The 12,323-nt window shown below is 36.0% G+C and overlaps 1 protein-coding gene across 1 annotated transcript in view; it reads left to right on the forward strand.

The window, feature by feature from the left end:
- Positions 1-12,323, forward strand: part of eys (eyes shut homolog) — a 204,169-nt gene that overhangs the window by 21,099 nt on the left and 170,747 nt on the right. Inside the window, exons 6-7 of the mRNA XM_028468732.1 lie at positions 2,007-2,121; positions 4,515-4,674. Coding sequence (XP_028324533.1) covers positions 2,007-2,121; positions 4,515-4,674 — 275 coding nt within the window. The remainder of the gene's footprint in view (positions 1-2,006; positions 2,122-4,514; positions 4,675-12,323) is intronic.

Raw genomic sequence — 12,323 nt, forward strand, 5'->3', positions numbered from 1 at the left:
GCAAGCACGAAAAACAACAACAGAGGAAGGTCTTTGGTTTCTTATCATTTAGTTCATACTTTTGTATAAACACATCTGGGTTACAATATACAATTAATTATAACATAATTCTAACTTTATATATATATATATATATATATATATATATATACATATATATATATATATATCAATAATAATAATAATAATAATAATAATAATAATAATAATAATAATAATAGATCAAATTTGTATAGCGCTTTTTTGGACACTCAAAGACGCTTTAGCGTTTATATTTAGGCCTGTTTTTGAAAAAAGTCTTTAAGCAGAACTTGGTGTTTTGAGTGACACTTGACAGTGTTTAACGCACACAAAAAGTCAAGGTAATTGTTTAATCCAGAGGTCTCCACACTTTTTCGGCTCACGAGCTACTGTACCTCGACCACGGACAGCTCTTTGTGATCTGTGTTGGGTGGTTATAATTGTACATAATTAGATTTTAATATTTCCGCTAGTACAATATTAAATCACTAATCAATATTTGAATGATATTAAAACACTTAAAACTGAGCTAGATTTAATATTTTTTTTTTTTTGATTTAATACAATCAAGAAAAATATGATAAAATTTGCAATCCGAAAAAGATGAGGATGAAATTAGGAACATAACATAACTGAGTCAAACTTCATAAAGATTGGTCAATTACAAACATACACATTTTTTTTTTTAATTTCACCGATAATGAGAGATGAGAATTTTTTGATTTTTTTCAAACTGATCCAGAATCCGTATATTGATCCAGATCTCTTCAAAATTTTAATGAAATTTTCCATTTCGTAAGATCTGTTTTTTGTTTAAAAATTGTTAAAATCCATTAAGTACTTTTAACATAACCCTGCGTCAAACAAATAAATAATAAACGCAGGTGAAAACATTAAATCAATTCAAATCATTGATTTTATTACTTATAGGAAAAAAAGAATAAAATGCTATAATAAACAATTTAAATTTGAATGCATGATAAAACTCATGCAAAGGCTTTTTGTCTTCACTTGTATCACTATCAGTGTTTTTTGTCACTATCAGTACACTGTAAACCCGAACGTTCAAAGTAATTAAATAGATTAAGTCGTTTATACTCAAAGTTAAAGTCAAAGTTCTACTAAATTCATTATGTCACGTTGGTGTAACATGTTCCTCATTTTTGAGTAACATTAACTAATCATTTTTGAGTAAATGGAACTATATTTGTTTATAAGTAAGCATTACTTAAAAACACAACTTAAGTACAACTTAATAGAATGAAGTAATTACATGCTAAGAATGATAAAGTCTCGATATTTTTGTTGTTTCAAATAGGGATTATTTAAAAGCGAATTTAATTCATGTAGCACTTTCATTTAACTGTTATCAAAAAGTACGTGTCACCAGCCATTGTGGAAAATTTTGACTTTTAAGTTTATGAACTTAAAAAAAAAAAATGATAAAATCAATTGCCTAAATTTTTTTGAATTCTGGTAACTTATTCTGGTTTACAGTGTATGCAAATGGTGTGAGATGACAGATGGTAAGTCAAATGTTTTCATAAATCCTCTTAAAAAACAGGAGCAAAGTAGTTTTACATAAACATTTTCTCTAAAGTCTTTGAGAAACTAATAAGGCTGAAATCAGAAATCAAAAATTATATATGTATATTTTCATTTTCACGCATATAAACCTGGAGAGACATAAGTATAAGTTATAGTGATTCACAGATTCATATGAAAGTATTACATCTAATTGAACAAATTATCCTCTCAGACTTGTAACTCCATCAGTTTAACAATCCTGGTCTAAAGCATGTCAGAAAAAAAAAAAAAAAAAAAAGTACACGCACTGTAAACCAGACCCAGATTACAATCAGATCAGGTGCAAAATGAAATCATAAACCCATGTATCTTTAGAAAAACACAATACAGTGTGGCTTGTTAGTCCTTAAGGCTACGAGTGAAATTGATTTTAATGACACTGACCCTCTTCTCAACAGATGTCCGAGTGGGTTTTCTGGCAAGAATTGTGAGAAAATAATTGACTACTGCGGGCTGCACAATATCACCTGCCTAAATGAGGGATTGTGCATCAGTGTAATCGGCGGATATCAGGTGAGTAATTCAATGTTTCAGGAATAATGAAAGCCTTGGAAGCCTGCAAATAGAGTGCATGTTAATGGGAGTTCTGGTTTAAATATCAGGCCCGTCTCATTCAGAAGCAGAGCTGTAGTGGAGAGACTACATCTGTTCAATAAATCCATTGTTATTTCCTTAAGGTTTTGCTCAAACAATTGTGGAAATTAACATATTTTAATTTCATTTAGTCCTACATTGTTATATTCATTCATTCAATTCCATTTACAGTTTTCTTTGATTTGGCCACTTTAAACCATTTTACGTTTGTCGCAATAGATGTACTTTTTTTTTTCTTTTTCTTTCTCACAACAGTTGAAAGATATATTCTGCTTTTAGTTCTTCAAGACCTTGGGATCCTTAAAACCTATGCATTGGTATAAACAAGAAAATAATTAGAATTAGAGGTAGTTGGGTGTGCGTTTGAAAGGAAAAACAGTTCATTTTGACTGTTGAAATGGCTGAACAACAAAAGTTACTTCATGCATTACACATCAAAGAACCTGCAAAACAAACCAAAAACGAAAGTCTTGTCCCGTAACAATAGGGTCTGCAGTATATACTGGCTGCACCTTCATTACTGTGTAAATACAGTTAGCACAAGCCCTGGTAGAAGCCTTATCTGCAAAAAAGGGTGGAAGAAAGTAAATACATATAGATATATAAATACAGTATAAGGCCTAAAACAAGCAATAAGGGTCTGTTTGAGCTACAGAAACAACAAAAAGCACCTTTTAGAGGAGTTTGGATTGAGCGGGCTCAGTGGTTTAATGAAACATGACTGATTGAGGATAATCAGAAGCTATGGGGCATTGAGGAGCAGTCTGAAGTATTGTAAAAACGCAGGCATCTGAGAATACTGAGCACCACAAAGTCAAATTGGGCTCCATCTGTTTGTATGAACAAAGCATCCAAATTCTTCCAGTGATTAATGGGGTAGAATTTCATAACTGCTCTGTAGACACACGTCTCTTACACTACTTTTATGTCATTCAATTTGTGCATCACAATCTAATGACCACAGATTCCTCAGAGTAAAATCACACATGGGACAATTAAAGGTACTAGTCATGTTCACAACACCAATCATGTTTGATGTATTAAGAATTAATAAAAGATTGTACTCATTAATTCAAAATCCATCCATCCATCCATCTTCTCCCGCTTAGCCGTTTCCAGGTCGCGGGGGCAGCATCCTCAGTAGGGAGGCCCAGACTTAATTCAAAATGAACAATACAAGTGATTTTATTCCTTTACTTACTAATTAGGAAGCAGCTACTGTCGACCTGAATTATTTGAGCATGTGAGGCCAGTTATTACGTTCTAGTGATTCCGAGAAGGGAAATGCAGCTAGATTTGTGCATGAATGAGCATTCACTCTAAGCCTTTGCTACCCAACAAGGAATAAAGACAAATGTTGCCTGACTGAACATCTGCTATCATACACAATCTAATGCTAAAGTCTGCAGCTTTAGTTCACCACAGGTAGCCTTTAAGTAAAAAGTTCCTGTAACTTTTAACATTTTTTTGTAACAGTATTTTACAGAAGATGCTAACTATAGAATAAGTAAAAATTATTCAAACAGCTCCACTTCCGCCCCTTGCCTCTGCCAATCTACCAGAAGCCACGCCTCTACTTTTGTGGGTGTGCTTAGTGGTACATAACAATGTCGCATCGGGTCGCATTGATATATGTCTATGGGTCATTGTTATTCTTCCTGTTTGTTGTTTTAATACACCGCCTTGTTTCCGTGCACTCTTTACCCACACACATTCACTTTGATTGACAGTCTCCGCTGCAGGAAGTCGAAGCCTATTGGCTGGGCGATCGCGGTGATTTGTATAGGGGTCTATAGGACAAAGGCGGGACTTATATACATTGATATATATGAATGACCACCGGCAGTAAACCATAGTAAAAGACTAGTTAGGCATTTTTTCTCATTTCAAAAGAATGATACTTACATAAACACAGATTTCTCAGAAACTCCAGATATGAGCTTTAAATACAATCCATGGGGAGAGGCCATTTTCAGCATTAGCTCCAGGCTGATATCTTGAATTTTCCACTTTATTTAGGTATTGGTTGTGCTTTTCTACACACTGTACAGCCAGTGTCCTTCCATGCTAATGTGCCACAGTAGAGTGGTTGAAAATATTCAAAGGTGAAATGAAAAAAAAATATTCCACCCACAAGAGCAAAAGAAGTAGAGTGGAAACGTCACGCTCTTTATTGAAATCCAAGTGTGCTGCTATAGAAGGGGAGAATTTGCATCAGTACTTTTTCTTTCTAATCAATGTCATCACTATTGGGGCTAAATTACAGAACAATATACCGCTGATTACCTAATGCTTGTTTGCTATTTGTGCAGTGTGTCTGCGCCCCTGGATGGATGGGAGAGTTCTGTCAGTATGCAGGTGACGCCTGCCTGATGAATCCCATCAGCTGTTTGAACGGAGCCACTTGCATCTCAACAAATAACCCAGCTTCTCCACCAAAGTACGTCTGCAAGTGTCCCCTCGGCTTCACTGGTGAGAGGGCTTTGTTTTATTATCTCTTTTTGCACCTTTGCAAACTGTCGGTTCATCTGTCTGTTGGTGAATTAGCTCAACATTTGTTTACCTTTGAACAGACCCTCGTGTGAAGGAGAAGAAACGTCTGATTCAAGTTTAAAGGAAATAATAGTGGCACTGGATTGTGAAATGTATATATATTTCAAGACGTATAATTTGCAGTCTTATTGCAACGCACAGAATACATGATTAATGCACTGATAACAGTATTTATTCTCTTTAAATATTTGCTCGTGCTTGAGGGCAGAAAGAAAATAAAATTGCAGAAAATGTAGAAACAAGAGTATTTTTTTTCCACCATTGCACCAAAAATGCATAATGTGGTCTATGCAAAATTACTTTAAAACAATTCTGTGGTATCTTTTTTGGTGGTGAAAATAAATTATAGGCATATTCATTTACATTTTCCTAATGATGCCCCTTTTGTTACATTGACAAATTTCAACAGTTTGAAATAAAATATAATATAATATTTTTTATTTTTTTTCCTCCAACTGTTGCATTAACTACTGCATTTACTCAGTATGTAACAAAATGTCAAAAACTACACTAATTACTGAAATGAAAAGACTTAAAGCTGCAGTATGTAAGGGTTTTTTTTTTTGGGGGGGGGGGTGTAATTATTTGGTCAAAAATTTATTATCTTTGATTTGACACCAGAAAATTCCCACATTCACAAAAGATACCGGTAAGGGAGGTTAAGTTTCGGTTTTGATGTCAAAACGGAGCGGATAGAGAATTATACATACTGCAGCTTTAACAGACATTTGCAAACTATTTACTGCCAGTGCCAGTTAATTTCTTTTCACTTGTTTTCTATGAGTCATTTCCATTCTGTTGAAAATTGACTTCATTGTGTGTCTGACCTTTTAGAAATAGCAGCCTCAATTGTTTCAGTTTATATACTGTATATGTGGCTTGCATGAACTTTTCAAACATTAAGAGTGTCAGATATGATTGTTAGTGTACATAAAAACTGTCAGATTTGAGTTGATTGCAGCGACTGACAACATAATAAAAAAAGACAGCTGAGGAATGTGTGATTAAAACAGGCACATTTGAGCTTTTGCGTACCTGACAGAACAAATAACTTGTTTCATCTAAAGTGACATGTAAATATAGAAGCAAGTGACAGAAAAGAAAATTAGCACATTTGATATTTTTAAAGTAAAGCATTGGAAAATAATGTATTTTTTTTAATGTATATATTTTATCCTTAAAACATATTTACCCGTAATTGCACTGGTTTGACAATTCAGGGCCTGCATGGTTATTTATTCTATCTTGAATAGAATTAAAATCAGTTTTATTGGCCAGGTACAGTTTAGAATAATACAAGGAATTTGACTTGGTAGTTGCTGGGAAAGAACACACAACAACACACAGGAGCAGCCATTTGCGGAGCCCTCAAAAATACAGACCTGGGATAAGAGACTATGATTTACTGTAAGTAGGACAATTTAAAAATACGAGTTTTTTTGTGGCGCCCACATGCATGTAAGTTTATTTCAATTTGCTGAAAATGTCCATTGATTTATATTGATCATGTAACTGGCATAAATAAAATAAATTGACATCAAGAAATTAAACAGTATCTTGTTTCTTCAAATTCTTACGCATCTCAGTATACATGAACACAAGGTTATATAAAAAAGAAAGATTTTATTTTTAGTCAATGTATTTGAAAGGCTTCAAACGCATGACCATGTGGTCCACACATGCTAATTACTCATTGCGCGGTTAAATGAATCTGTTCCCACACAATTAAAATCTCTATTTTCTTCCAGAATAGTGTTTTTGTTGTTTTAATTATCTTACCAGGGATTTAAAACTTAAAGTTGATGGTCTGTAGATGTTGCAGGAGGTGAAGTAGGAAGGTGCTGAGTCATTGTACAAGGTGATTTATTTTTAGGTTAACAAATTGCTATATCTTGATTTTATCAATCATTAATCATTAATAGCTTCTGTAGAAAAAAATTAAAAAATACTATTTTTTTCAATAGTTTTTTTTTTTTTTTAAAGCTATAGGGTGCCATTGTATAAAAATCAAAGAGCCACATTAGGCTCCTGAGCCGCAGGTTGCAGACCCCTGGTATAAGATAAAATTGGTGTGATAGTTACATTACATTTAAATGCATGATGTTTTTTGAAGACAAACAATATTACCCGGTCTTAAAAATACTAACTACATCAATTTTTGATTGTTTTTTTTGTATTTTGAAAAATGCCCTCATTTCAGTTCTGTACTACAATGTTGTAACATCTCTGTGTTGGTACCTTATCTTGTGAATCTAAAACAATCTCTGGAATGTGTTCTGTGATGGATTCTTTTAACAATGTATTTTTGTTGTCTCGGCTTTAACAACCAGTGAATGTGATTTTCCCACATTCACTTCACTCACATTTGGGCCTAGATCTAAGTCGACACACTCAAGTGTCAGTCAGATAAGCTCTTACACAGCGCTGCATGAACAAGATTTCCTACACCCCGTTCAAAGCTAAAATATGTTGCCACTTTTGTAATGGAAGATTGTCTCTTACATTGTGACACTTCTTGGCGGTGGATGGAATTCATCATTTTCTGGCATCTTGGGATTTATTTTAGAATTTCAAGCCATGCAGTGGTATAGAAAGGCCAATTTAATTTCAAGCTCAACCCAGAAAGCCCACTGTACTCTATCATGTATCATAACTCTGGAGATATTACTCAAGCTCAGGAGGGCTTCATCTCTCACAAGACAACTAATCTTTATTTACACATGCATTTTTAGCAATGTGATAGACAGAAGTGTATGTAACTTCTTTGGTGTCCAGGGGAATGCCTAGGGTTGTTGCTTGGTTCTCATAGTTTTTAAAGAGACCCTGCAAAGTTTTTGGCCTAAAACTTCTGATTGTATGACCTGTACTGAAGAAAACCCCTTATTATGAACCATATTAATTTAATAGTATTTTATAGTCTGTAATCCACTATCATGAACATGTGCAAATGGTCATGGGTTGATGACATGTCGTAGTACAGCAACTTCTATCTTTGCAATGGAGCACCAATGAGTTTGCTTTGTTTTCATTGGTAATCAGGATTACAAACGAACAAAATGACACATGTATGTTGGTACTTTTATACTTGGTAGTGGGTGAGCATTTTGTCCTCAAGAATTGGGTGAAATGAGGAAAGTGGGCAAACCAATGCATTTAAGTTCTTTCAACAAGGCCAAGATTTATGCCAGTGTTTTTATGTAGCTCTCAGATGTCCTTTATTTTTTAATCGCTGCTGGATCATCTGTCACTCTAGCATAGATGTTTGCCTTAAACAATGGATTATAAATGTGCATGAACTAAATATAAGCTAAAGGGAAAATTCCGCCTGTACAATGAAATATGTGATTCGTGTTTCGTTTGAGGTTTGTGGTTCATTTGTGATTTATGGTTCGCTTGTGCTTTGTTAAGGGTCTGTGCTTCGTTTATGCTTTGTGGTTTGTTCAGGGTTCGTGCTTCGTTTATGCTTTGTGGTTTGTTCAGGGTTCGTGGTTCATGGTCATTTTGTGCTTTGTGGTTTGTTCAGGGTTTGTGGTTCATGGTCATTTTGTGCTTTGTGGTTTGTTCAGGGTTTGTGGTTCATGGTTATTTTGTGCTTTGTGGTTTGTTCAGGGTTTGTGGTTCATGGTCATTTTGTGCTTTGTGGTTTGTTCGGGGTTTGCGGTTCTTTTGTGGTTTGTGCTTCATTCAGGTTTTGCGGCTCGTGGTTCATTTGGATTTTGTGGTTCGTTTGGGGTTCGTGGTTCATGGTTTGTTTGTGCTTCGTTCAGGGTTTGTGCTTTTTCATGCTTCATTCATGCTTTGTGGTTTGTTTAACGTTCCCGATTCGCTTGTGCTTCGTGGTTCATTTGTGGTTTGTGGTACATTTGTGGTCCATGGTACGTTTGTGCTTTGTGGTTTGGTTGGGGTTCGCTATTTGTTTGGATGCTTCGTTCAGGTTTTGTGGTTCGTACTTCATTTGGATCATTGGTCATTTGGGGGGGATCAGCATAGGGAAATGCTGGCACCTTTTTGATGAATGACGTCAGGTTTTTTTTTTTTTTTCTGCAGCCAAATAGTGGTGCATTTCAGCTATGCATCCTCACAAATTGCATTTTCTTCAGGAAATGCAGATATCCTAGTTAGTTGTTAGTTTCCTAATAAAATAGTTGAGTGACTCAGGTGGTAGAGGGGTCGTCCTCTGGTTGAGAGGTTTGGGGTTCGATTCTGGTCTATGTGAGTGTGAATGAGCCGAGATGTAAAGCACTTTGTGACCTCTGTCTGTGAAAGGTGCTGTATGAATTAACACTATTTACTTATTATACTCCTCACTTTACATCTTTGATATAGAGCAAAGACTTCTCCTCTTTTGGTGTTGAGATTTCTCAGTAAATGAGCATATTTATTGTTGAATGAGCCTGATAACGTACCTAATGGTCAGAGAAACACAGTGATTGGTCACTGAGCCTGGCCCCCTACATTGCATTCCATATAATTTGTGTTTTACATGAATAAAAGTGAAACATTCAGACACAGATTACAGTGTTTTTAGACCTGATTTAAAGGAGCTGACTGTGCAGACTTCACGTTGCAGGACGTTTGTTCCACAAGTTTGGAGCACAAACACTGAATTCTGCTTCACAGTTTTTGGTCCTGATTCTTATACATAAACATACAGTAAACCTACTCCCTGATAACCTGAGGGTTCTGGTTTCCTCGTGGGGAACATGTCAAAGATGTATTATGGTCCGAGGCCATTTAGGGCTTTATAAACAAAGAAGGAGGATTTTAACTTCTATTCTTTTACTCACAGGAAGCCAGTCCAGTGATTTAAGGACTGGGTAATGTGGTCCATCTTCTCAGTGTTACTATAGGACACTGGGAGCAACATTCTGCACCAGATGTTACTGTCTAAGTGATTTCTTATTTAGACCTGCAAACACACTATTATAGTAATCTACAGTAATCTACAGAAAACAAATGTATGAACAATTGATTCTGGATTTGGCTTGGACAGAAAACCTTTATTAACATGCTTATTAAAACCTTAATGACTAAAGTTTTTAGTTGATGTTTCTCTTCATCAGAGTGGGATTTTCACAGCATATTCTTCACTACATTTGTGTGTGTTCATCATTCATTTGAAGCCAGCTTACTTCCTGCACACGCTTCTGTTGTGGTTTAGACTCAGTCGGGAGTAATTTGAAGGTGGAAACACCAAATCGATGCTTAATGGAGCTTCTTTGACATTTAGATGTCATTCTGAAAATAATGGCTTATACTCTACACTACAGCCTTAGCGATAAGAATTTTGGCTCCCTATTAAGAGCCGGATCTTTCAGCTCTTAAGTAGCTCCTCGGAATTTTTGTGTCTGACATCAATTATTTTTGCCTGCATGACCTGTGCATGCATGCAGAGGCATGTGCACAGGTCTTGCAGTAAACAGTCACATGAACAGCGAGTAAGTAAATAACCGTGTTATAGTTAGAGTGCGGATCGGGCTGCATTTCCTGGTCCGAGTCTGACAGTGAAAACCTCATTTTTTTCTCTCAAAGAAATGACATGTACGTTTGTTTTAGTGGTAAGCACCAATTTTATTAACAGTCAACTGTTAATGTCAACATCAGATCAGCGCACACAAGAGACTCATCGGATCTATTTACATAATCAATGCATCAAAGATAATCCATGTTACTGTGCAGAAAAAGGAACATTTCAGCGGTTTATCCCTTTAAAATTGTTCTCTGCTCCATTCTCCATCCACCGCCGATCACTGCGTGGCTGCTGCAGCAGGAAAGGAAGAACGCTGCGCGCAAACGACACTAAGTGACCGAACCCGAACACCAGTTCTAAATAACTGTCCAAACCCGACTCGTCCAGTGCCGTCGGATCCCGTCAGGTGTCCATCCTCTATCCACAGTATCAGCTCTGGTGATCAACAAACAGTTGATGCGTGCCCCCACGGTGGCTTGGCTGATGGCTGCAGTTACACTAACCACCGTGTGTCACTATGGAGTTTGTTTTCTAGATCCTGCCCTGTCCTATGCTCCTTCAATGTCACAAATTATAGCCTTAAATGTTACAAAAAACAAGTGTGTGTTGTACATTTTATATTGCCATCATGTCTCAGTAATATATGGCAGTATACATCACTTCACCATAGCTAGTCATTTCTTTAATTGTAAAGCTACAGCTCCCTATAATTGATATTATACATAGTCATAAATGATAGTAGGTGTTTCAAAGGTTTTAGTAGGACAAATTTGTATAATTTGCTGCTGCACAGCATGACACACTTAGTATGTAATGGCCTGTATGAGCTACTGTGCAGATGGTATCAATCACAGAGTTTGTGCTTTAGCACGAGGTTGCAGCTGTCATGAAGGGACTTTCACTACATGTCACTGCTGCTCTGTTATTGATGATGGGACATTTTAAATTAATAACCTGCACAAGAAGATGCCCACCCCCAACAGCAGCAGTGGGAGCAGCAGCTGCTAAGGCAGCTGAGCACCAAACAAATCTCCCATGAAGCAACCTGCAATCCCATTTTATCCACTGCCTTTAGTCAGACAGAACTCATCATTAAGAGTCCATTTTCTTAACAAGAAACCTGAACCTGGCCAACAAAGGGATTTATCCAAATAATGTCTGTCTTTGTGTATCCTTGCCCACACAATGTACCACTAACTCTAATTCATGTTCAATGAACTTTGACTGCAGATTCTGTTAGGCTTTAGAAAAAGTGAGACAATGATTCCAGTCAACTCAGAAATTCTTGGAAATGGGCTTTAAAATAACGACATCTACTGGTACAAATCGCAAGTTCTCTGTATTTCAGCGAAACTGGAGAATGTCAAATGAACATTTTGTGACATTTTCTAAGAAAAAAAGAGGCAACTGTTTTACATATTTGCCATAATGCCAACAATGTGGTAATTGCTTTATAAAGCACTGTAGTTTTGAGCAGTGTGTAGAGATTGCATGTTCAGCCATAAATGACTGTCATCACTATACACTTATTGGTGTCTCTCAATTAGGAAAAGTAAAAAATACCCCTCTGTACTCCCTCTTTGCCCTCCGACTCATCTGGGAATGGCTCAAGCACCTCCTACAACCTATACAGTGTAATCAAAATAATGTTTACACTAAGGATGCTCCGATCAATGGAAACAGAGCATGGCTGGTCGATATTGAAGACAAAGATGGACCAGATTTCTCATTAAAGCAGATTACATATTGGCCAAATAGTTGACGTAACAAATCTCATGTGTGTTTCATACACACGGTTAAAATGGTGTCCTCACGTTGGCAATTTCACTCCATGTCTGAAAAAGTTGCCTCATTTTTATTTCATCGTTTCATTGGTAATAAGGTGATAAGCTTTAAAAGCCATGGTTGGAGCTCCTCTAGTTTACATTATATGGTTCTTATTAAACAATGAAAAACATACATAAATACATACATAATTGTTTGTTTTTTGGCATTATTATTTCCGTTAATACAAATGTATGGTAACACTTTACAATAAGGGTCCCTTAATTTACTATGTTAAGTAATGCTTATGAGACAGTTAAGCATTTGTAACGTG

The sequence above is a fragment of the Gouania willdenowi genome, chromosome 15, assembly GCF_900634775.1.
Source record: "Gouania willdenowi chromosome 15, fGouWil2.1, whole genome shotgun sequence".
NCBI classification, from domain to species: Eukaryota; Metazoa; Chordata; class Actinopteri; order Blenniiformes; family Gobiesocidae; genus Gouania; species Gouania willdenowi.